At 42.7% G+C, this 26,181-nt stretch overlaps 1 protein-coding gene across 1 annotated transcript; it reads left to right on the top strand.

The window, feature by feature from the left end:
* Window positions 1-739: 739 nt before the first annotated feature.
* Window positions 740-25,921, top strand: NRDC (nardilysin convertase). Its single transcript, XM_051799446.1, has 31 exons — window positions 740-1,098; window positions 4,851-5,178; window positions 5,367-5,448; window positions 6,032-6,185; window positions 7,287-7,360; window positions 8,758-8,853; window positions 9,757-9,879; window positions 11,269-11,326; window positions 12,290-12,363; window positions 12,551-12,620; window positions 13,027-13,104; window positions 13,531-13,651; window positions 13,729-13,787; window positions 14,385-14,439; window positions 15,230-15,334; window positions 15,609-15,732; window positions 16,278-16,364; window positions 16,951-17,070; window positions 17,730-17,781; window positions 18,863-19,013; window positions 20,059-20,186; window positions 20,523-20,685; window positions 21,712-21,743; window positions 22,016-22,154; window positions 22,570-22,617; window positions 22,932-22,984; window positions 23,596-23,679; window positions 24,652-24,742; window positions 25,035-25,151; window positions 25,400-25,489; window positions 25,707-25,921. Exons 1-31 carry the CDS (start codon window positions 755-757, stop codon window positions 25,899-25,901), a joined length of 3,495 nt encoding a protein of 1,164 aa, XP_051655406.1. The 5' UTR covers window positions 740-754; the 3' UTR covers window positions 25,902-25,921.
* Window positions 25,922-26,181: the final 260 nt, after the last annotated feature.

The raw sequence follows: 26,181 nt of genomic DNA, 5'->3' as shown, positions 1-26,181 counted from the left end.
TCCCGCACGGGCACCGGGAAACCCGGTGTTACAGGGAAGCACAGCCGGGCAGGTGTGCAGCGGTACAGAAGGTGCAGAAGGGCTCTGATAACTGCACTGGCAGCTTCCCCACAGGAACTCGGCAGTGTGTGCCAGGAGATCCAAGCCAAGAGGCAAAGCGGCATTGCCGTTGTCACTGGAGTTGGATGGAGGGTGAAGGGAAACGCGGGGAACTGGGAAACGCGGGGACCTGCTGAAGTGGTCACGTAAAGAATAGAGCTTTATTCTATGAAGCAGCCACGGGTACAGACTTTAAGCTGTTCGGGATACACCTTAAGTGTGTACATCGGGAACCCACAGCCCGGAGCATCCGCACCCGGCGCGCTCCGAGCCCAGCGCTGCCCCACACCCGGCCTGGGCCAGCTGATTGGTCCTGCCAGAGTGAGCGACAGCGGGGCGGACCAATCGGTGAAGGCAATGAGAGGAAGCCGCCGGCTCCCACCAGCCTGCTGTTGGACTATTCCAACGCCAGAGGGGGGGGGGGGGCAGCTCAGCCGGCGGGCGGGCGCACATGTAGGAACCCGACGGCGCAGCGAGCAGCCCCCGCCATCTGCCTCCGTCCTCCCGCCTCACCCTCGCTGCTCTGATTTCTCCACGAGCTGCTTCTAATTCCTGAACGGGGTCGTATGTCCCCTCCTCTTCTTTCCTCTCCCCCACCCATGGTTTCCCTCACGCCTGGCAGCCGCCTCTGCGCCAATCGGAGCGCGCCGCGGCCATGCGCGTGCGCATTCTGGCGGCCGCCCTCGCTCGGAGCGGGCGGGCGGCGGCCGGGGGTCCCCGCGGGCGGGCGGGGGGTGGGCGCCCGGCTCGGGCCGTTGTGCGGCCGCTGTGGGGCAGCGGCACCGCCGCCGCCGCCATGCCCGGCAGGAACAAGGCGACGTGCGGCTACGGCAGCCCCGAGCTGGCCGTGGGACAGCAGCAGGCCGCGGAGGGCGGCCGCGACGCCGGGGGCCGCTCGCCTCACGGGGACGAGGAAGAGGAGCGCGGGGCGGGCGGCCCCGGCCACAACCTGGGCGACCCCGACATCGTCAAGTCCCCCAGTGACCCCAAGCAGTACCGGTGAGGGCGGCGGGGGAGGACGAGGCTCGGTGGGACGGGCCGGGGTCTGCCCCGTGTCCCGGGCACCGCTGGGCTTCGGGCTGGTTCCGGTGCCGGGGGGAGATGGGGGCCTGTCTGTTTAAAGGAGGCTGGGGGTTCGCGGGTGTGCTCCTGCTGGGGATGGGCGGTGCGGGAGCGGGCCTGGGGCTGCCACAGGCCGGGGGATCGGCTCCTGGCGAGGGGGTTCGCCAGGCACAGCAATTCCCAGTTAATTGTTGGTTCGCAGCCCCTCGCCGAAAGCGTTCAGCTGAAGTGCAGAATGCGGTTGAAGTATTTTCAGAGCAGATCCCGACTTTAAAACAGCCTCTAAAACTCTTCCTGTTTTAAATGAGCTTCCAAGTTTTAACACAGACATGTCTGCGAGTTGAGGCACAGTGCCTTTAGGCTGCCGTTTTGCTTGTGTTTTTATTTGAATATATCCGAGTAATACCCCGGGAAGTGATTAGAAGGATCACCTTCCCTGAGCACAGCTCACAGCGTCCGTGGCCCAGACACAGCAACGAGACGAGAACCAGCTGGGATTGAACTCTTTGGATGCTGTAAGACAGTTTATTCTTGAAGGGACGCTTCATCTTCTGTTAGGCAGAAGATGATCCAGCCCTTGTTAGAATTGCCTTTTTTTTTTTTAAATCTTTGCTTTTCCTGATGTCTAATCTGTGCAGCCAATGGAGAATCTGCTGCCTGAGCCTGGAACTGAGTTTTGGATTTGCAGTGACATTGGTTGACAGTGAAATTCCCTGCTGGCTGCCTGAAGATGACTATGCCCATTGGCTTAGGGAGAAACTTACTCCCTCCCTTCTTGCCCTACTTCCTTGCTGCTTCCTCTGCCTGCCTCTCCTGATGGCATTCTTACTCTTGCTACTTTGTGGCAGACTGTCTTCCTGCAAAACTAGCAGCTACAGATGCTGTCAGCTCAGGGAACTTCTACCTTTGCTACCTGAAGCAGCACACTGGTGAATGAAGCTTGGGAAATCCATTGAAGGCTGTCACTACCCTATTTGATGCTCAGGAACCTTCTCTGCACATAGACATTTGGAGAGTGTGTTTGCTTATAAGATAAGGGTGACATCAGCCTTAACTTAGTGAAAAATGTCATATTTTACCTTCTCAGATACAGTGATCACAAAAACCAAAAGAGCTCTGACAGAGATTGCAGGATGTGTTTTCAGAAGTGAGTTTGTTGGGACAAAATAATTGTCATAATAAGAGTTAGGTTTGCTCATTAGAGCTGTAATTGGGTAGTTGTATTTACCAGAAATATATGTTTTATTTAAAGTCATCTACATGTGGAATTTCATGGGCTTGTATTGCTTGTAATTTGGGAAATTACAACATTTCTCAGTGTTTACCATACACTGGTATGTATTTAAATCTTAACTTCTAAACAATTGTCATTAATATAAGAAAAATTGTTGTGTGAGAACAATCCTGTTTAAACTTACCCAGGATGTTTAAAGAGTACGTTTAAGAATTTGAATTTTATTTTATATTTAAGCCTTATTTGCATCAGTGCCTGTATAGTCCTTCAAAAAAGCAATTGGACTGTGCTTGCTTCTATTTCTACCTTATGTGATTGTGTTTTTTTTACTGTGATTTGCATACTAATGGATACTTATGTATTGGTTACATTTGTCCTTTTCCATTGGACTGAAACATGGAAAAAGTAAAGAACACCTATGTCGGTGGTGCCTCTGATCAGTATGACCTAAACTGTTCTAGATTGTCCTGGAGTGAAATCTGAGAGCCTCCACCAGCAACTGGTTCAGTCCTGTCCTTGATGCTGGTGCTTTCTGTCCTGTGTGCAACACCCACGAGCCTCCAGATGAGTAATGTCAAATTAGGATAATCTACTCCATGAGCTTAAAGGGGGTATGTGGAAAGGATCAACAAGAGCTACTGGATACACCTGGCTGAGCAGCTTTATGGCACACTGTTCCTCTGGGAGAATAGCCCCATTCTGTTCTCTGCTTTCTGTGACTGATCCCTGGGAGGCCAGTGTTCTCCATGGGAGAACCTGAGGCAGAGAGTTGTTGTGGAGGAGAAGGAGATGCTGATTGGGCTGGAAGATGCTGCAGCCTTAGCTTGTCACTGTCTGGGGCTCTGGCTCTGAGCTGCTCAGAGTGTACAGTGTATATTTTAGGCCCCTTTGTACATTCAGGAGTGTGACATATGGACATGATGGAAATGGTTAGCAGGCAGGCTTTCAAAATGTATGGAGGATTAACTTTGCTCCCAGACATTAGCGTGGATGTGCACTATCTGTGCCTCCTGCAGTTGGTCAGAGCACCTCTGCAGGTTACACGCTCTGTGTTGCAGTTTGAATGAACCAGAGTGCACTCCTGCCTTGGATTGGAGCAGACTTGTCCTGCTCAGCAGTCCTGCAGCAAACTGGGCGTGTTCCTGCTGGCCTAGAGCAAACGCTGTCACTTCCCCTTGGAGACTGGTCATGATTCATGAACTATTAAACATTTGTTTGTTACCTTTTTTGCATAGACTCAGTAGTCCAAGAGCTGTAGTAGTCCACATTGCAGAGTTCTGATCTGATATTAACTCAGGTGCTGGACTAAATGACCTCAAAAGGCCCCTTTCAAAACAAACTAGTCCGTGATTCTGTGCTCTGGAACTCAGATTTTTCTGGGAGTGTGGGGTGTGACCATGGGTTTGTTTTATTCTAGTTGGATTTTTTTGTTTGTTTGTTTTGTTGGGTTTGGGGTTTTTGTTTTTTGTTTGGGGTTTTTTTGTTTGTTTTGGTTTGGGTTTGTTTTTTTTCTGGTTTGTTGGTTTGGGGTTTTTTTCTGGATTAGATACCACTTGTCTATATCACACTAGTTCAGAGAATGGACGAAGTATTTTCTGGATCCAGCATTCCTTCCTTTCTGCACCTTGTGTACTAGCCAGTGCAAGCTCCTGGGAGGGGTGCTCTGGCTAATTTGACCAGTTGTGACTATCTACTCCAGATCTGATGGGAAATGAATACTGCTGAGGGCTCTTGTAGTGCAGAGCATTGGTGCTTGCAGTCTCCAGTATGAAAAGCTGTAGAGTGGTGCACACTGGGCTTGTGGGGTTTTATCTGCATATATATGCACACACATATGAAAAATTCTGTGTAAACACACACACAGAGAACTCTTTATTGCTTCTTGATAGTAACCCAGCCAACCCTCTGTGACTTGTTTAATGGAGCCTGCAGAGGAGCTCTGTCCTTGCTAACACATGCCTGTAGATCTGTGGACCCCATTTAATACAAACATTGATCAAATAAAATCAAATGGAGTCTCTGGGACCTACTTAGAGGCAAGGACTAAGATCTTCATTCTGTCATGTAATATTTGTTTCTGAGAGCCTGACAAGCATAACAGACTATTGAAGTTTGGGTTTGCCTATTCTGAGTACATGAAGTGAGTGCTAGTAGCTTAAAAGTTTCACAAAGGAAGAAGAAAAAGCCAAAATCAGTGTGTTTGACCTTATGGGGTGAAGGGCTTCTGCTGCTGCCCTGAACTACTGCTCATTCTTACAGCTGTTGAATAGCAGAAGAGTTTTTTATTTTCCTGCTGTAAAACTACTCACAGTCTTAGCTACCTTTAGATTTTCATTAGGAAATCACTCTCGGTTGAAGAGCACAGAACTATTAGAGGAAATGATGAAACTTTTGTGATTCTGAAAATTCAGATTTAGGAGATGAACGTATTCATTGTAAATAATTATTCTTTCAGGTATATCAAGCTGCAAAATGGCTTATGTGCACTTTTGATTTCGGATTTGAATTACTTGGATGGTGCCCCAACATCTTCGGAGGAGGAGGAGGAAGAGGACAATGATGATGATGAGGATGAATCTGAAGAGGGAAGTGATGAATATGATGATTCCGGAGCTGAGATCGAAGATGGTAGAGAAGGTTTTGATGATGAGGACTGTGATGAGGGGGATGAGAGTGAGGACAGTAATGGAGATAATGAGGATTTCAATGGTTCTGATGACAGTGAATTAGAAGAGCTGGCTGAAAAGGAAGAGACAAGAAAGAGAGGCTGTTCAGAAAAGCAGGTATGTACTTTAAGCTGTAGGCTGAAAAAATATATAGTGAGCTTTCCTGAGGTCTGAAGCCTTGTGATTAGGCATTCAGACTAGACCTTTTTATTGTGCCTGTCCTGATTGATTCATCTTACACTTCTGTCATTTTCCTGAAATGTTCCTTGAAGTCACTTTTACTGAGAGTGTTGTATTTTCTCTAGTCTGCAGCAGCCCTCTGTGTTGCTGTTGGCAGCTTCTCTGATCCTGAAGATCTGCCTGGATTAGCACACTTCCTGGAACATAGTATGTATCTGCTCCTATTTCATCTTCCCCAGCTTCAGTGCTAAATGAGTGCTATGTAGCTCAGGATGTCTGTAATATTTAATATTATATATAATTTCCTATTTTGGCTATTTGAGAATTTATTTTCATGAGTGTGTGATTTTATAAAAATACTGACTTAGCATGGAACTCTTAATATGGGAGAAGGTGTCTCATACCCTTTGGCAAGCCACGCATTAGCTTGTAGGAAGATTCTTTGTTATCTGTTAAAATTCAGGGGAACCATGTTAGCCATGGCTTTATAAACCAGGCTGGAGCTACAGACCTTTATCTCCATAGTCAAAGGTGATGAATTAGTAATATGGGCACACAAAGTTTCTGTCCAGATGTATCACAAAATGTTGTCCTTGCCTGACTGAGGCCAGGCACAGTTAGAGGCAAAGTACAGCATTTCCTGGGCACATCACACAGGCTGTTGGTATTTGGTAGTTACCCCCTGTGGGTGAGCTTCGGGTCAGTTGTAGGTAACACTGTGCTGAGTAGGGGTTGCCATAGGAATAACCAGTTAATGTCATGTGGGTAATGTTGCTGATTTTTGTTGCAGTGGTTTTCATGGGCAGTTTGAAGTACCCAGATGAGAACGGGTTCGATGCGTTCCTGAAGAAACACGGGGGCGGTGACAACGCTTCGACCGACTGCGAGCGGACCGTCTTCCAGTTTGATGTGCAGAGGAAGTACTTCAAAGAAGCCCTGGACAGGTGACTTTATATAAATGGTGGTTAGGTGTTAATTAATGTTTGTATGTGCCTCAGGAGCTTGGGTGTAGTTTTGCAGTTCTTCATTTTGGGGTGAGCGAGGCTGTTGGTGAGCTACAGCAGTGATACAGAATATGTGGAAATACTATTTCCCACAGGGTGTGTTGCTGTTTTTTGAGGTAATGCTGGTGTAGCCACTGTGGGATTATGTCGAATCCATGTGTAAGTCTTAGATGCATACAGCTTTTTGATTGTTTTGGCACCCTTAAACTGGTAGCATTGATGATAGAAGAAATGTTATGCAATGTGACCACTGATCAGAGGGGAAGTGCTCCCAGAATCGCAGTGACTCATCCTTTGAAATATCTGTCCTGATTAGAGTTACTATTTTTTCATATTCTGTTAGTTTGTTTCCAAGTGCGATCCCTCAGGATGGGTGGGATGGCAGCCTTTAAAGTAACAGTACAATGTGTGCCTCAAAAGGAGACATTTAACCCAAGCCAGGTTAATCACTGTTGTATGTGTCTTTTGTCAGAAAGTGTTTAACTTGCTCTTCTGTGCTGTGGGATATGTTGGGACAGCAGAGCTCCACATGGTTTTCTTGGCATGGTTTCCTTCAGTGAGAGGAATTACTTATTCATGGGGGCACAGCTGAATGTTCTTGATGCTGTAAAATATCTCAGGAGGAGAGGAGACTCCACTGCAAATTTACTTTGATCAAAAAACATTCCTGTGATGACACCAAGAGCAAGCGTCTGCACATTTTACCAAGTATTATTTAAATTTACTATTTTATTATTTAAATGGTGTGAGCATTCTTAGAGTGTAAAGGCAGATAACCCTGCACCCATTAGTGTCATATCATGCTGTATCCAACCAATTCAGTCCCACTTTATGGAGCCTGGAAGCCCTGCTCTTTGGTTTCTCATGGTATCACAAAATGGGCTTTTATCTTTCTCTAAGACAGTGCAGTCAAGAATTGCATCATTTGTAATACAAGCAACCTTAGAAACCAAAAGAGTAGATGTTGGGTTTAACTACTGGGGGTTTTGCCTTAGCCTAATAGACCCTGAAGAAAAGTATATGAATTTTTCTGTTCTGTAGGTGGGCACAGTTCTTTATTCACCCATTAATGATCAGGGATGCAATAGATCGAGAAGTGGAGGCTGTAGACAGTGGTAAGTAAGAGAATCTTTTCCTGTGTGTTTAGCCCATCTTCTTAAAACCTACCTTGTAACACTATTTATTGGTTTCTGTGTTGAACTACCCTTCTGAGCACTTCAGTCAAGTTCACCTAACTTGTCAGAGAGGTTAAACTCTTCAGCTGAAGTTCTGTGGTGGTTGTTAGAGGAGAAAGACTGAATGTAGTGCCATCACTGTGAGAGTTTACCCTCTCATTTCTTGTATTAGAAATTAATAATTTGAAGTGGTTTGGCAGTAACTGGCAGGGCACTTACATGATCATTTGGATGCTCTGCAGTGAACAACATGCCTTTGGCTCCAGCATAATCCCAGTGCTCTCTCCGGTCATATATGGAGTTAATACAATAAGTTGAGGTGATTTTACTTATCTTCTTATTCTAATGCTTGAATAACTACAAAATCGCTTCCCAGAAGGAAATTAAACAAGGCACAGAAGTGAGTAGAGTGTTGATTTCCTTATATGTGATGAATACTCCCAGATCGCCTATAGAACTTCACTGTTTTAGAAAAAAAGTGTTGTTGGCAGATATACCAACTGGTTCAAATGTTTATTCCAAGTCATCATCTTCATCTGTCTTCTGGCAAGGAAAGATGGGCAGTTTGATCTTTAAATTTAGGTAAGTGTCAGTGTAAACAAGGACCTGCCTTTGAGTTAAGGTGTGGTTCTTCAACAGCTTAAGCCAATTTACACCTTCATGGTGCAAAACCTGTCCTTCCCTTGGACTGACAGGGGGAATGTGCTGCCCAGTGAATGGTGTCAGCTCCTGAACTGCCCGTGTGATAACCCAGACAGAAGAATTAGTGTTCAGCTCTGCTCTGCTTGTTCCTTATTACCAGCAAAAACAGCAACAGGAAAATGCAGTTCAGGAGGGTGAATTCTTGATTTTGGCAGAGTCCCATATTTAGATTATTGTAAACCGAACGTAAAACTGCATTTTTGGAAACGATCTTGCTCAGCTTTCAATTTCTTATTACCAGGCTAGAGTTTGTTCTGTGTGATGCATGGTAGTAGCAGGTTTGTATTTGTTCTCTGGCTCTTGCTGCAGGGCCTGATCTTGTATAATATTTCTGGCCTTTTGTCCCCATTGAATTTAACATATTGAGAGCATTCAGACAGGACAAGTTAGGGCTTTACATACACTTCCTTCTTATCCTTTTCTTTCTTCTCAGCAATGAACTACGTTTTTCCTCTTATTACTGCTAGCAAGTCCTGTTTTCAGCCTATTTCACTATTTCATCATACATTAAAACAAATTCCAGGCTGCATCTGTGGTGTATCTTCTTATCAGTTTGGCTGGGATTTTTGCTTTGTTTTGGGGAAACATGACCTCAAATGTTGATGCATGTCACTGCAAATTCTTTAAATTAATAGAGTATCAACTAGCAAGGCCCTCTGATGCAAACAGAAAAGAGATGTTATTTGGGAGTCTTGCCAGGCCTGGACATCCTATGAAGAAATTTTTTTGGGGTAAGTCCTGTATTTATGTTATAAAGTAGTGATAATAGTTAAACTTTTAACCACTTAAAAATTTGAGTGGTTAGATGCACTGACATGAACTATCTTATCACAGCAAACACTAGCCTTGCTCAGATGTATTAGAGCAATTATTCATTTTACAGTAAAATGGTTGGAAATAAAAGCAGCTGTCTCCTTTCTAAGATAGTTTTCACTCTGATACTGCTTTTTGCTGATGTTAAAGCTGGGTTGCCCGAGGTGTGTAATCATGTAGCTTTCTGTTAACATAAAGGTGGTGCTCTCTGAGTCATCTCCGTCTTGCTTAGACTTGGTTTTTTACTATTAAAATTTTCTGGAAAGATAAATTATTTCTGGATATGTGTCTAAGGAGGCTTTACAGAATAAGTAATTCACTGTTGAACTTGCAGAAGTTACACCTTAACAGCCATGTGAGGGGAGCAGAAGGGAAATGTGTTCTTCCTCTCTGGGACAATACAGTCCCAGTTCCCTCACCCTCATGCTGTGTAAATTGCTGTGTGATGGGTATTAGAGTTGGCCAGCTTTGAAATGTAGATAATTTTTATAAAATTCCATAGTGACATACACTGAACATCATATTTCCCCCTCTTTTTCCCTCTGCTGTTCTGCAAGTTCCATTGTTGAGGGAATAGCTGGCAACACACATTGGGTGATCTGATAATGCAAGAGGACTCTGTCTTTCCTTGCCATAGAAATACCAACTGGCTTTACAGTAAGAACTAGAAATTGGAAGGTATCAAATTTCAATTAACATTCTTTTAACTCCAGATTTCTACTAAGTATTTTTAATGTGCTTTACCATGACTCAGGGAGGAAAATAAGTTCTTGATATGTCTGGTCTTTGATAACTAACTACCTACCTTTTAATGTTTCCAGGTAATGCAGATACACTCAAACATGAGCCCAAAATGAATAATATTGATACCTACACCAGACTGAGGGAATTCTGGCAGCGCCACTACTCTGCTCACTACATGACTTTAGTTGTCCAGTCTAAAGGTAACATCGGTTGCTCCTTAAAAAACAGCCTCATTGCTGCTGTTGTAGTGCTTTTGGAACCAGTTCAGCTGTAGCCCAGACCATTCTAGTGGATTGTCCAGTCCTGCAGAGGGTATTTATATGCAGATTTTAGCCTGATTTCCAAATGAAACAAGTCTTGAGCAATTGTGCTGTGTTATTGTCATCCTGCCACTTCTTGAGAGTCGTTTAGCTGAAGGTCTTGAATAGTTCCACATTAACACAGAAGGTAAAATCTCGAAGATAGCATTTCAAAAATAATCTTGTAGCAATGAAGAGTCAGATCAGTTAAATTAATTAATGCTACTGATTTCTCTGCCATCAACAGTAAACCTCCACAGTAAGTGGTGAGAGACTGAAACTCTGTCTTCCAGTTGTCTTGTTTCTCTAGGAGGGATAGAGATTCTCATTTTTTTCCCACACAGACTGAAAAATTCTATGCAAATGGATTTGAGTTTCATTTCAGCAAAGAGCTTCAGACTTGTGGTTTTTTTCTGCTGAGAGTAGAAGAATTTCTTAGAAGTTATTCAAGTTAGGTTTGTTCTTAGGGAGGGGTTTTACTGAATGCTAAAAGTGATTACAATTCTCATCTGTAAAATGGACATGGTAATAATAGAGGTAGGATTTCTTTTCTTCTCCTTTACTTTTTATTTTCTGTCTAGACAGTAAACTACTTAGGGCATTGATGAATAATCATTAAACTGGTGGTGGGCTGCAGTGTTTCTTCTGGTAGTTGAGAGGAAAATGGTGGTAACTGATAACCAGTCAGGTCAACTTTGTGGTTTTGTCTCTGTTAAAACAAACTGTGAATCCTCCCCATATCTCATCCAGCCTTTTTTATTGCTGTTAACCATATGCAGCATCACTTTGGGAATTCAGAATGCTTGCTTAAACCAGCAATTTCCAAGTTTTTATTTTAAAACTTAAACTTCTGGTTATTGACTCAGTTCTTCTAAAAAAAGAGGATGGGGAGAAGAAAACCTTAGCACTGCAGGACTGCATTTGAGTGGGTAAACTGCTGTGTATAATCTGGAGAGTGGTTGAAGGAGTTGCAAGTATTGGTGATTTTGTAGATCCCTAAGACAGTAATTCCTCTTCACTGTCACTCCAGACACTACTGAACTTTAAATCCCATTCGTATCAGCCTGGGATTTCAGCATTATATACAAACCCAAAGCTATGACCACAGATACCTTGAATATTAAGAATTGGCTCAAACCAACAGCTTTGAAGTTTATAATTTAGAACTTTGCAATTTTCAAATACACTGTCTTGCAGCCTCTTTAAAATAACTGAACTGGTGAGATAAGATTTTGTCTTAGATCTTCAGAAAATTACATTTCTGTCTTTCTTTTTTTCTCTCCTTTTTAGAAACACTGGATACATTGGAAAAGTGGGTGACAGAAATCTTCTCTGAGATCCCAAATAAGTAAGACTCTTTTGATGCATAGAGACATTACAGATGATAAAATTATCTGTTCTTAAAATGGCATTAGAAAAAATCCATTACTGGAGAAACTAAGAAAATGACTATTTGTTAATTAACATTCTTATCTGGGGGAAAAAAAAAGGCAACTTTGTAAATTAAAGACCAGAGTTAATTGTGCCAGGAAGACTTTGTTTCTGCTTAACAATTATTTAGGCTGTGAGCTATATGGTGGTAACTTGCTTAGTATGTGCTGATACCTTGATTTTGTGATAAGACATTCAAACCTAGATTATCATTTTACATTGCTTATCTTTGCTTTGTGTCAAAAATAATTAGAAGCAAAATTAATTAACACCGTATCTGGAATTTCAGTGTCATCCTTAGAGTGGCAATGGGTTAGAAGTTAATCTTTTTTAATCGTTCACTGCAATGTGCTGTCTAAAAGAGGGAGTTCTGGAAAAGCTTTGCTAACTTGAAAAGCATTTTATTTCCCCTTCCATTTCCTGCTTTTGCAAGGTGTTTGTTTCTGTGGTGCCTGGAAATGCACTTATGAAAGCCTAATACCACACAGAGACACATTTGTCTCTCCTGACCACCCCTGTCCTCATTCCTCCTTCCCTACAAGACAATTCATCAGGGTTCTTTGAATCCAGGGTGAACTTAGGAAGTTGTTTATTGTACTTGGCTTTCCAAAAGGAAGTTTTTTGCTGGTGCTGCCTTGTACAGAAGGAAAGGGAGGTGTTGATGTGGTACCCAAATCTCGTTACTGACTCTGCTGTGTGGGCAGTACAGGTGAGGCCAGGTTGCCTCTACTGCTGGGTGGATCCTGAGCTGCACCCTTGGTTAAGGGCCATTTTCAGGCTCTCTGGTGTCCTGTCAGAGCTGTGGTGCTTATGTCTTTGAATATCTCAGTGTAGGCTTTAATCCTTGCCAGTAACATCACACTTCCATTTTGCTTTTAAGTGGTTTACCCAAACCCAGCTTTGGCCATCTGACTCAGCCTTTTGACACCCCAGAATTTCACAAGCTTTACAGAGGTAAGTTGGAATAGATTTAAATGTTCTGAATACTTGACTTCAGATTTTCTCTGCGTGATCCAGATACTTTGTATAATAATTCTATGTGGATTTGAATAACTTTTAACTATTCTTTCTGCATTATGTAAAATTTCTTATCTCTGTCTACTCATGTGTATTTATATTCAATCTGGTTATTTGTGTTCAGTTGTTCCAATCAGGAAAGTTCATTCATTGACCATCACTTGGGCACTTCCCCCACAAGAACAGTATTACAGGTATGCTGGTGCTGCATTTTATGCTTCTACTGTGTTTATGCTGTGAATAATATATTGCCTTTCCCAAAAAACCAAAGAATCACATTTACTTGTGTGACAGAGTACTTTGATTCAGCTAGGCAGGCATTTTAAAAATGAATTAAACTGATGCAGATATGGTTCCTTTAGTAGAGTGGAATTTGTACATGGCTGATTTTAACATCATTCCTCACTGACTCAGATCAGTCATTATGTTCTGAACTCCCACATTTTTAGCTTATCATCCTAATGCTGCCTTGCATCCTAATGCAAAACTTGCCATGAAGAAAGAGACAGTGAATATTTTAGTCATTAGCCTGGTGATTTGAATTCATTCTGGGAAATGTGTTACCTCCTGGCATCTAATCTCCTGCAAACTTTCTTTTAGGGTGAAACCTCTTCATTATATTTCCTGGCTGGTGGGACATGAAGGCAAAGGCAGTGTTCTTTCTTTCCTTAGGAAAAAGTATGTATTTTTAAAGCATGGTTATTAAATGCTTTGCTGTCATTAAAATATAGATAAACTCTATTTTGAGTGTATATATATGTATTTTCTATAGATATAAAAGCAGCCTTTTTGTATCAGTGTTTTGTTAGTGGTATTCTGTGAGTTGACAGTAGACTCAAGTAAAAAATGCATGGATTTTTGTCTGTGATCCATGGATCAGCAGTATCTGTGACTGGTCTTTGAGATCTCCAAAAGGTAGCTTAGCTTTTTCACTGTTTTTCTTAAATTCTGTATCCTGAGGTTCACATCTTTGTGTTGGAAGATCCTTGTGTAAAGTGTAGATGGATTGAAAACCACTGAAGTAAAGCTATGATACTCTAGTTGTAACTAAGCTCAAATAAAGCTGAAATGATTAATTAGTAAGTACCTTTAACTCTTCCATAGATTTTGGGCTCTTGCATTATATGGAGGAAATGGAGAGACAGGATTTGAACAGAACTCCACTTACTCCATCTTCAGCATTTCTGTGACCTTGACTGATGAAGGTTACAAGCACTTCTATGAGGTATGTTTGACTGCAACTTGATTTTCTTACCTTTTTCCTAATGTCTGGGAAAATGACTATTCCTTTCTTGTCTGTAGGTGGCCCATGTTGTATTTCAGTATGTGAAGATGCTGCAGAAGAGGGGGCCAGATAAAAGGCAAGTGTTTGCCACTACCTCGGATATTTGTGACATTATCCTTCTCCATTAGTCTGCTATTTGTAGTGTTTGCACTTTTTCTAGAGTTACTAGAGCATAAACATCAGTAGTAAAGCTTGTCCTTGGGGAAAATATGTCAGTTTTAAAGTTTTAAAAAGGAATTTTCTAAATGTTTATGCTTATCTCTTGGTACTTTTAGTTTGAATTATTGTGATCTGATTTCTGATGTTAGTAAGCTGAAACTAGCTGAACTGCACCAGGTTGGGTGCAGTTTTGTGTTTATTTTTTAAATTTGTTGAGCCACATCTGTGGAAGTCAGGACTGTGGTGTTCTGATGTCAACCTTTATGTTAATTTGGTATCAGATTTTGACTCTTTGTAGTTAATTCTCTTCCTCTTCAGAAAACAGCCAGCTGAGAAAGGCCATTTTGGATGAAAGGAAATTACATTTAATACTGGCTTCTGTGTCTTGTACCTGAATGAATCACTGAACTCACCTTTAATGCCTTTCCTAGAAGATTGCTTTTTTCTGATTCCTAATAAATGTTGTGGAACAATGGAGAAAATCCACTCTTATTCTCTTCTTCCTCCTTTGCAGAGTATGGGAAGAAATACAGAAGATTGAAGCTAATGAATTTCACTACCAGGAACAGGTATTTATCCAGTTTTGTGTTGATGCAGGTAAACCATGAAAAGGATTTCGTTGTCATTTTGAAACACATTTTCAAAGTTCTGTTCCACCAGAAATAAATTGTGCACTTAATGAGGCTGCATTTTGCTGAAAGAATATGTATTGTAGGCAGAGAAGTATTGTGGCTTTTTCCCTAACAGAATTAAGTGTTGCTATTTCATTCCCTACCTGCTAGGTAGGCTCTCTCTCAGTTTTAGTCATTAGGCCCTTGTGTGTGAAGTTCTATGCCCATTATTAATGCTCTGCAAATTGTTTGGGGCTTTTCAATATTTTTTCCTAATTTCACTTTCTTATGCTGTAATTTTAAAGAAGAGAACACAGTTTGGATAATTTGAGAAGCCTCACTTCATTGACTTCAGTCACTCCAGTACTTGTCAATAACTATTAGAAACCATGGAATGCATTGAGTTCAACAGGAAAGTAAGAGCATCTTGAATTGCAGGACTGTGCTTGTGTTCCCTGGAGGCAAGGAGTGCATTCTGCTGGGTCTTTAACCTAGTATATCCCATGACTGTAAACTGCATAATCAAGGTTTTTCCTACCAAGATGATTTGTCTAATTCTCAAAGGAGACGGAGCATTAGATACGGTTATGAAATACATTTAATTCAATAACTGAAACTAAATGCCATAACAAGCACAGCATCCAACTCATGCTCAACATCCCTGACTAGTCAAGCTCTTCTCAGAACAGAAAACTGATATTTTGTTTTTCTAATTATGTGACAAATAGCTTTATTTATTTGCTTACAGACAGATCCTGTTGACTATGTGGAAAGCCTTTGTGAGAACATGCAGTTGTTTCAGAAGGAGGATTTTCTGACAGGAGACCAGCTCTTGTTTGAATACAAGCCTGAGGTAAATATGCTTTGAACTCTGATTATATGTTTTGATGTAAGGAAAATATGGGGCATATTGTATAATAGAGGCATGTGTATAGGCATTTGTAATTAACCATAATGTGGGCACGGGTTGTGTATTAATTGAAACACTTTTTGTATTCAGAAAGCAAATCTCCTGTTTGGTAAGCTTGTTATGTTCTTATTCTTCCTGCGTTTGTACTGAGAAGTCTTTTCTGGGTCAGGCAGAGCCAGAGTTGCATTTGAGCTGCAATATTGTCTTGAACTTGCAGATCATTGCTGCTGCCCTGGAGCAGCTCAGCCCGGAGAGAGCCAACCTGGTTTTGTTGTCTGCTGCCAATGAAGGCCAGTGTCACCTCAAAGAGAAGTGGTTTGGAACACAGTACAGTGTGGAAGGTAAAACAGCAGCAGAAACTCAGGCAGTGCCTGATTCATGCAGTAGAGACAGTAAAAGGGTTACAACACAACATACAAGTGAATGGAAGCAGGGAATTGAATCCTCAGTGCTTTACTGAGCCCACCATTAGTCAAATATTCTGTGCCACTCAATAATTGTTCTTTGTTTGGTGGCAGTTGATTCCCACTCCCTAGTCTGCAGTTGTTTGTGGAGGCAGAAGTCCCAGTGAGCCCTCCAAGCCCTCCACTTGGCTGCCACTCTGGTCCTGAACAGGGGAAAGAACCCCAACAACGAAGCACAGGGTGTGGTGGTAGCTGGGTTGCTAATGCAGGCAGGCTTCATTTGCTTTTTAATAGGACTGTTTCGGTCCTGCTCCAGAAGATCTTGTAGGAATGGATTTAGAAGGAGGCACAATGAGCCAGGTGACATTAAGAAACTCCCATCGTACTTTTCACAGAGACAGCAAAGAGATGAGATGACTGGCTTAGGAAATAGGATAGCATTGCCTGCTTGTTGAACTGAATGCATTTCTTGTTTTTAATAGATATTGACAAGTACTGGAGTGATTTATGGGCCAGTGACTTTGAGTTAAATCAGGATTTACACCTTCCAGAAGAAAATAAATACATAGGTAAGGCACCTGAGCATGAATGAACTCTTCCCTAATAATTTGAGAATTTACTGTGGTTTAGAAACAATCTTAATTTCCATCTGAACATCAACCCGGTTTTCCAAATTAAAAAACCATGATCACTCTGTTCACATGGATTTCATTTCATATTCTTTTGTTTATAAGGGTGAGAACTGAATTTTTCTAAGGTATAAACTTACAGATGATGTATCCATAACAGCAGGCCTTGAGAGTTAACAAAGAGCTCCAGATACCTTAGAAGAGCAGTTTTATTTGCTAAGTCCTGATGGTTTTGAAAGCATCTAAATACCATCTGGCTTTGTTGCCAAAACCAAATGAAATGAAATCCAGAACTTGTGTCCTGGATGGAATGAAGTATCACCACTCCTGCACTGCTTCTGAGCGTCTATTCTGGTGTGGAACTGAAAAATAGGTGTTCCTTGGGTCCAGGAAAGCATTATCACAAATAATTTAGAAAACTGGAGGGGAAAAGGGTATTTTTTGATATATAAGGCTTTGGTGCATTTTTGTTGTGTTGTGTGTGAAACCCACTAACCCACTTTGGTTTGGTTTTTCTTTTTGTTAGCCACCGACTTTGCTTTGAAAGTTGCTGACTGCCCTGAGACAGAATATCCAGTCAAAACACTCAGCACACAACAAGGCTGTCTCTGGTACAGAAAGGATGATAAATTCAAAATCCCAAAAGGTAAATGCCTGAGGGCTTTCTGAATAGCAAGTCCCTGTTTTTACCAGCTGGAATTTATTTGAAGGCGAATCACCATTTAAACTAAGTGCTTGCTGTCAGCTCTTCCATGGTCCCTTTGATATGTTTATTAGCTACAATAAAAGAGAAGCAGGTAAAGTACCTGCAACAAAGGAACCCTGCTGATACCTCTGGTTGAAAAGTGGAATCGCTGAGATACACTGGCTGTGAACAGGATTGGACAGACAAAATATGATGCTGAGACAAGGGCTTGAGAAGGAAAGAACACATGAAAATAAATATAATATAAAAATATAGCCTGGATCTGAGACAAATGTGGAAAATATATTGCTGCTTTCAAGCATAATGTCACAATTTTTAGTGTCTCTTAGACAGAAGGTTTATGGAGTTTTTCTGTTTATATTGGTCATGCCATGTGAGTTAGTGTTCTGCAAAGCACAGCTTTTTTCTCTAATGTTTGGTGTTTTTAAGGGAAGATTTTTGGAGTGAGAAAGAGAAGATGTTTAATGATGACAATATTTAAGAAAAAAAAATTCTTACAGCTCAATGACCATTTTCGTTAGACTCAAATACATTTGGCTTTAGAAAGCTGTCACTTTTTATTACACAATTGCTCATTTAAGTTTCTTTTTCCACCCCAGGTTATGTTCGATTCCATCTGATCTCTCCATTGATACAGCAATCTGCAGAGAAGTGAGGATTATATTATTTATGCTTATCTTGCAGAGTAACTAAATTACCATACCTAGTGAAAAACCATGAAGAGACATTAATTTTAAGCAGGAATAGAATAAGGTGTCCTTTTCTCATGTTCTTACACTTTCCTTGTGGTTTTATCTGCAGTTTGGTGAGGGTGGTTCTGCAGCAGGTCCTGTCTGTAGCAAACAGATGTGTAGGAGTTCAATGGTGTGTTGTTCCCCAGGGCTTGTTTGGGAAAAAATAATGTAACAGTAGCAGTGCAAGTACCAGAACAAAGTGTCTAGAGAAGGAGCTGGTCCTGAAAGGAGCAGTCCACAGTCTTGTCCTGAACCAGCAGCCTGGGAACCTGCAGGAGGGGCTGTTGGCAGCACTGGAAACCAGCTGTGGGTCAGGCAGACCTTGGCTGCAGCTCTGTGTGTGCTGCACTTCGTTGGTCTCAGCCTGCCATTGCCATTTGGAACCAATTTCATTTGTCATAAGCCTGCCAAGGCCTGCATGTTTTGGGAAAGCCTTTATAAATCTGTTTTCTTGGGGCATTGTTAGTTTGAACTTCAAATTGGAATCCGGGCACTAGCAAAAACCTGGGAGCAGGGACTGCATTTTCCATGTTGTGTAGCCTGATTTGCTCTAGATTATTATTATTATTATCTTGAGAGATAAAAAAATCATCTTATTACTCAAGTCTTCAGCATAACTGAAGACTGCCCCCCATTCCTTTACACAAAGTACAATAATTTCATTTTCTGTGATTATTCAGTGTTTTCAGCATTGGCACATTGCAAAGTGCATTCCTACTTTGGAGAAATCTTAAATCTTTTGAAGCTGGAATCTTATACATTACAAGGAACAGTTGAATGTCCAAATAATTTTTAAATAGTGTCATGTGCTTTCTGGACAAAGGGAAACCTGCCTTTTGTTTCTGGGTTTGTTTAAAGCATCTTTTTGAATCTCATTTTACTCAAGTATCCATCCAAGAACTCACTGTGTGTACCATCAAACTCATTGGGCTTGACTTTTATCTTTATTCCATCCTTTATTTCTTTCTTATTAACTCTCTGCCCTCTTCTCCCTCCAGCATAGTTTTGTTTGATACATTTGTGAACATCCTTTCCCACAACCTTGGAGAACCAGCCTATGAAGCAGACGTAGCTCAGTTGGAATACAAGCTGGTGGCTGGAGAGTATGGCTTAGTCATCCGGGTGAAAGGCTTCAATCACAAACTACCTGTAAGTTCTCATCTTCTCAATACTTTTATGCCTTTTATGCCTTCTGCTTTTTAGTGTGTGTGCATTTTCTCTGAGCAGCTGGAGCTTTCAATGCTTAGATGGGGTATTTTAAATGGCAAAACTTGTGTCTCTGTTAAGGGTAATGCAGCAAATGTGGTGCTTTTTCTTGTGCTTACATGCATAAATTCACACAAGCTCAAATTACCGATGTTTGGCTGACTTAAGAGAAATCTTCCTTTAATTAAGGACTGTATCTTCATTAACACTTTTAACAGCTTTTCTTATTAAAAGAGCTTTGAGTCTTCCACGTGCACAGAGAGTGTTAGAGCCTTTCCACCTATAAGCTGTGGTTGTTTGCTGTCTGAGAAGGGCGTCTGAAAACAGGTTTTGTTTGCAATTTGACTTTGGAGATCCAGCTTCTGAACATACTCATTTAGGGTGCAGATTTTCTTTGCTGGCTTGCTAAGAGGATTGGGGAATCCCTGTTCCCATTCCCTAAATGCTGGCCATGTAAGACATGGGAGGACTTAGTGGTTCAGAGGAGACAGTCACCAATGTTCATTGCAAGAGCTTGACTGGAGCTTTAATAAGACTGTCAGTGGTCTGTCACACCTATTAATGTGAGGTTTAACAGAAAAAGCCAAATAGGCAAACAGCAGGGACTGAATATTCTCTTTTTTAATCACATCTCTGTTGTGATGTCGCTGTGCTAGTCAGCTGTCAAAGGAAAAACTGGAATATTGAATACAGAAATGTTGGAGTTCCAGGCTATGTTTGTTCCAATAGAATGTGGAAACTACTATTGATTTGGGATATTGAGCTTATTCACTGTGTAAAAATGCTGTCCTTCTGAAACTGACTGTCATTTGGGATAGAACTGTTGAGTGAAGAACATCTGGCAGAATTGAGGAATGTGCTTTAGTAACACTGGATGTCTCTTATGTTGACCAAATAGGGATGATTTTATATTATTATGTAGGATAAAGTTGAAATTGCTTCTTAAAAAAAAACCAAAAAACCTCAGCTTAAAATTTTTCTTTTACAGCTTCTATTTCAGCTCATCATTGATTACTTGTCTGACTTCAGCTTTACTCCAGCAGTTTTTGAAATGATAACAGAGCAGCTGAAGAAAACATACTTCAACATCCTCATCAAACCTGAGACTCTGGCCAAGTGAGTTCTGGGAGAGGGCAGACAGTAGCTGCACAGCAAGTTTGAGATTGAGCTGAAGAGCTCAGGGATCCCTGCTCTGTGCTCACAGGGGCTTGTTCCAGGGTTTCCTTGTAGCTCCAGGAGTGTATCAGACATGGGGTCAGGTTGGACACCCAGGGAGCTGCTCTTCCGAAGTGACCTGGAGCCAGCAGTGGGTGCTGAGGGAGGGCACAGCCAGCCCATGGGCTCCTGGGGACCCTCTCCCTGTCTCCAGTACAACCCTCAGTCAGAAATGGGATCTCTGGCATCGAACAGCTCTTGACGTCCCGTGGTTCTGTTTTCCTTCCTGCCCTGCAGGGACGTGCGTCTCCTGATCCTGGAGCACGGCCGGTGGTCCATGATCGACAAGTACCAGACGCTGATGAACGGCCTCTCCATCGAGTCCCTCTCCAACTTCGTCAGGGCTTTCAAGTCCCAGCTCTTCGTGGAGGGTCTTGTACAAGGGAACTTCACGAGCAGAGTAAGCACAGCCCTGCAGCTGCTGTGCACTCACTGGTGCTTAAAATGTGCTGTAACACACTCACCTCACCCCCCAGCTGGTTGCTGCTTCTCTACTGGCAGTCTGGAGTCTTTTAGGGCCAGGGCAGTTTCTCCTCTACCACTTCAGGAGTGCTCATATGGATGGGCCAATGGGCAGTCCATAGTTGTCAGCTTGAACAGAAGTTTCCAGGAATTTGGATTTAAATTGTGTAGAGGGAAAAATATAGTAGATATATACCTGTAATCTGTTTCTCCTGTTGCCACCATTTTTTATGTTGCTTGGTGTATGGATATATTTGATATTGAGAAATTTCCACAGTGGTGCCCCAGGAAGAGGCTTCCCTCAAAGTGCATTTATCCTGGAAATTGGATTGTGCCTGTACAGTTTGGTCAAACCTCACAGGTCAGTCTTGACCTGAAGTATTTACTGAAGGCTTCTATCCTGGGATTAGGGCACACATAGGCCTGTCAGGCTTTATAAAACAGGGTGGAATGGGGCTTAGCTCCCTGTATCCAGTGTCATTGTGTGCATGGGAGAGAAACCCACAATTACAATTTGTGCCAGGAATTTTGTGCCAGCTGGTGGTGTTTGTCCTTGACCTGTTTAAAGTCTCCTAAAGAAAATGTGCTCTTTGGGAGTTCAGATACCTGTAGTGTTTCCTTCCCAGAGCTCCAGGTTCATGCACAGGAGAGGGTTGATCCCCTCCTATGTCCACCCTTTGCTGTTGGGATGGCTGGTGCTATCTCTTTGGCTCGTGCCTTCTCCTTTTGGCAAAGTTACAGTGCAAAAAGCAGGGTGGAGACTCTTTCTCTTTGCAGTGTGGTGCAGAGGAGTCTGGAAGGATTTGGGACAAGGCAAGGGGACAGGGATGGAGGTGGCACAACAGAGCTCAGCTGGTCTTTGCTTGGGGGTCACTCTCTGAAGTGCAGCACTGTGGTGTGAGGTTGTGAACTGGGGTAATAATTCTCTCCTAAATAAAATTTATGTTTTTGTTTTCTCCCCTAGGAAGCAAAGGATTTTCTGAATTATGTTGTTCAGTGAGTATCTCGACTCTTGAATTGCTTATTATGTGGAAACTATAATCAAGGTAAGAGTCTTTTCCGGAGGATGGAGTGATGCAGAAACTTCCTTCTTCCCTCCAGTATTTCTGGGAGGTGACTGTTAACCATGGCAGTTTAAGCAGACATAGTTCTGCTTTGGGGAAGGGGAAGATAAGGTCAGACCAAGTGTGGAAGTATCTGGGTGTTATGTTGGTTTTGGCCAAGACATGAGTGGGTGTTTTGACACTTTGCTGTTTGTGCTCCCTCAGAAAACTCCAGTTCGCTCCCCTGGCCCATCCCTGCCCTGTCCAGTTCCGGGTGGTGGATTTGCCAAATACCCACCTGCTGTGTAAGGTGAAAACCCTCAACAAAGGTGATGCCAACTCTGAGGTGACAGTCTATTACCAGGTAAGGTGTGCTTGGAGTGTGCTGGCCTGTTCCCTCTGGCAGCTGTGGGCAGGAATGTTACAGAGGGGACACAGACACCTCATGTCAGCACAGGCCCCTTCCGCTGTGGCCAAACCCCGGTGGGCTCTCACAGTGTGTGGGGTTCCCTGAAACCAGCACCTTCCCCTCCCAGGCTGTGCCAGTGCCCATAGCTGGGTTAGTGCCATGGTCCTGGTGTCCCCACCTCTAATCTCATGATCTCTTCTCCACTCTCCTGAGGCCCCTGGGGAAAACCAGAACTTCCCATTTGTCCCTGCTGTGAATTGTCACTCAGTGCTGCAGTTCAGGCTGAGGTGTGTGGCACAGCTGTCACCTTGACCTGAACTGTGGCATTTAAATCCGAGAAATCACCCTAAATTCTTCATTCTCTCTCTAGTCAGGTGCCAGGAACCTGAGGGAATACACCCTTATGGAGCTGCTTGTGGTAAGTCAGTGTTTGTGTCTCCTAACTCTTCCCTGAAAACAGTCCTTGGAGCCAAGGCCATGGGGCTAAATGGTCCCAAGGGGACAGTGTGTACCTACTGCTGCCTCTGACTGAGCTCTGAGTGTTTGGGTTGGGGTCCCCAAACTGTGCAGTGATGGGACTGTTCTCTGAGCTACCACCCCACCGTGCTGAGCCCTCTCAGTTCAGTGGTTGTGGCTGCACAGGCAGCACTTGCTGTGCTCCGGGTTCCGTGTGGAGCCCACAAGGGGCTTCAGGGGAGTGTCACTTCTGTGTAACACTTTGTGCTGTTCCAGATGCACATGGAGGAGCCTTGCTTTGACTTCCTGAGGACCAAGCAGACCCTCGGGTGAGTTCACTGGGGAGGAATCCTCCTGCACCTCCTCCTACACTCCTGCTTTTGCTGTTCCCTGGTATTTTATTTTTACTCTGGAAATCCCTCCTGCACAGTGGCTAATTCCTGAATTATTGTAATGGAAACAGCAACATACCTCAAAACCAAGAGCATCCATCAGTACAAGCTGCAGGCCAAGTTGCTTTTGGTTCCTGTAAGAATTGCATCTATTACCAGTGGGTTAACTTGGAATTATTCAGCGTAAAGTTGTTCCTTCCACTTCCACAATCAGCTTCCCCTTCCCCAGGGCTGTTTTCACAGTGGCTCTGTGGTGCAGAGCAGCCTCCCTGGAGGCACCCTACCACCTCAGGAAACTGGAACAGGCTTTTCACAGCTCTAGGTCTGTCACTCTGCTTGAATTAAGTTTGCAGGGACACAAATACTCTGCCAAGCTTAAAAGGATTTCCTAAAGATGAGCAAACACTGAGGTGCAGTGATGCAGAACATTTAGATTTGAGATTTTTCTGTCAAAAGTACCAACATAATTTTAACTTGTAGCTTGTCATGTAAATGAAAAGTTAATTGTGCTTGTGGAATAACTTTATTGTTTCATCCTTTCTTTTAAGCTACCACGTGTACCCCACCTGCAGGAACACTTCTGGGATCCTTGGCTTCTCTGTCACAGTAGCAACCCAGGCAACTAAATACAAGTAAGTGCTCTGTGGTGAATGTTCATCACTCCCAGCCCTGGGAGTCACACCTGAGCACCTGCTCTCATTTCAGAGTTGGCCTGTTTCAGGCCAGGGAGGGGTTTCTTAATTCTATGAGGAGAGTTAGGTCAGAGCCCAAAGGGACTGTCAGAAGGGACAGTGCTGACAGTTACAAAATCCTGACTCAAAACCAACACCTGAATAAAGCAATAGCCTTAAGGTTCTGAAAACTGCAGCAGTCCCAAGTTGAATAGGGAAAAGTAATCCCAAGACTCAGTAAAATATCCCACTGCCCTTTGGAAGCCATCCTGCCAGGAGAGCTCAAATCCTGTAAATCCTGCCTAGCTGTTCTTGTGGCTCACTTTCAGCAGACACAGTACTATTATGGTTTTGTTGAAAGCTGGGGTGAATTACAGGTATTTGACCTGCCAGAGGTGAAGGGTGATTTGAAAGGTATGCAACTTGTGAAAAATAATGCTGTGTCAGTGAAAGTTTAATTAGCAGAGAGGACTGCTGCCTCTAATTCCATTACTGAGATCTGTGTCATCAGGGAAGGTTTTAATGTGTCAGAGACCTCGGGATCCATCACATCACATTGTTTTTCTTTCTTTCAGTCCTAATCCAATGCACCATAAGTATGTGCAGGCTCAGGACTGCAGCTGGGGATACCACAGCATCAGGGTAGTGGCTCCTCTGGCTGCCTGGTTACCTGAAGCCCCTGTTTGAATAATACTTAATACAGAAAAAAATCAGAACACTGGCTTTTTTCCCTGATACTGGGGAAAACTGAACACTGGGTTTTCTCAGCTATGAGCTTTTCAGGAGACAAGGGAAGAGAACCTGTCCCAAACTTTCCCGTACTGTCAGGGGGCTGTTCTGCTACTTTACACCCCAGGATTGTTTTGTTGGTTTTGGTTTTTTGTTTGTTGTTTTTTTTTCCCTTCCTAATTTAATTATTTAACTCTCTTTTAGTTCTGAATTGGTTGACAGGAAAATAGAGGAGTTTCTTTCTTGCTTTGAAGAGAAAATCAAGGATTTAACCGAAGAGGCTTTTAACACCCAGGTAAAATTTCATCTTGAAAAGCTCTTCTTTGAACTGCAAAATTCAGTTACAACTATCTGGCAATTTTCTGAGGTTTTCTGGACAAAGGCCTCACTTGTAAATCATGCCTCTTTCTCTGTTCTGTAGTGTTCTCTAAACATTCATTCTCTGGCCATTTACATTCAAGTTTGAAACTACTGAACTACCTTGTTAATGTAATTTGGCTTTTCTTCCAACTGCAGTGAATGTGATGGTAAATGAAGAGAGTTTTAAAACCGTTTGAAACTAATTGTTTGGTCTTTTTCCAATGTAGGTTACAGCTTTGATAAAACTGAAGGAATGTGAAGATTCCCACCTTGGAGAAGAAGTGGACAGGAACTGGAATGAAGTGGTGACCCAGCAGTACCTGTTTGACAGGCTGGCCCGTGAGGTGGGTGGCTGTGGTTGTGTTAAGTGATGCCAAATGGAACACAAAAAGCAGGTTGTTTTTTGCAGCAGTTTCCAATGCAAAGCATAAATTGGATTTATGCTACTGTGACACACTGATTCTAAAACTGCATGTTATTTTAAAAAGGTTCTTTTATCCAATAGGATAGAGTTCGTAGAGAAACCATTTTTATGTTTAAAATTACTTAAATCACCAGTGTGCTACTAAAACCTCATTCCTGTGGGTTTCAGATTGAAGCTCTCAAGTCTGTTACACAATCAGACCTGGTCAGCTGGTTCCAAGCTCACAGAAGCAACCAGAGGAAAGTGCTCAGTGTACACGTGAGTGTTTGTCAGCTCTGTGCTGCCAACTTCTGGAAGGCCAAACTGTGACAATTTCAGAGTAAGGGTGTGGGAGGGAAGATCTGTAATATAATTTTTACTATGGTGGTTATCCACATATTCTACATTTCCAATTATCTGAATTGCATTTCAGTGTCTGAATTTAATTTGAACATTGAATGAGATTCAAATTTTTCTTTTGGTTACTTTTTTCCAGGTGATTGGATATGGAAAACATGAAGGGGACTCAGAGGTTACAGCTGTCTCAGGACAGAATTCTTCATCTGGTGAAATACCTCATCTTACTTTATTGCCCCCCTCTTCTTTGATGAGTGACGTTACTTCCATCAAGGACATCAAAGCCTACACATCAACTCTGAATGTTCTCCCTTACCATAAAATATTAAAATAAAACTGACATCGTGCCCTGCACTGCTGTGTAATACAGGTGCTTTCTGCAACTTAAAACATTACAGACCTGTTTTTATTAAACCAGGGCTGTAGTGGTAGCTGGGATGAAGATGCCCATTCAGAAACTTTCCTCCAGTAAGTTTCCAGCCAACCTCTCTCATCAATCTCCCAAGTTCACTAAGAATAGGCCCCGACTTCCACACGGATCCACTTTCTCCTCTCCAGCTGTCCGGAGCTGTGGGCTGTGCCTTTGTGTTCAGACTGGCTGGTGCATCATCCCT

Source organism: Manacus candei, unplaced genomic scaffold, assembly GCF_025592945.1.
Source record: "Manacus candei isolate 608988 ecotype Guabito, Panama unplaced genomic scaffold, ASM2559294v1 h1tg000005l, whole genome shotgun sequence".
In the NCBI taxonomy this organism is placed as follows: domain Eukaryota; kingdom Metazoa; phylum Chordata; class Aves; order Passeriformes; family Pipridae; genus Manacus; species Manacus candei.
The sequence above is the reverse complement of the archived record's forward strand: the minus strand, read 5'-3'. Positions and strand labels throughout refer to the sequence as shown.

Coding starts and splice junctions, on each gene's coding strand:
- NRDC (XM_051799446.1), top strand. CDS start 755: ATGCGCGTGCGCATTCTGGCGGCCGCCCTCGCTCGGAGCGGGCGGGCG. Junction 15,733..16,277: donor AACACAGTACAGTGTGGAAG/GTAAAACAGCAG, acceptor TGTTTTTAATAG/ATATTGACAAGTACTGGAGT. Junction 25,152..25,399: donor TTGACAGGCTGGCCCGTGAG/GTGGGTGGCTGT, acceptor TGTGGGTTTCAG/ATTGAAGCTCTCAAGTCTGT.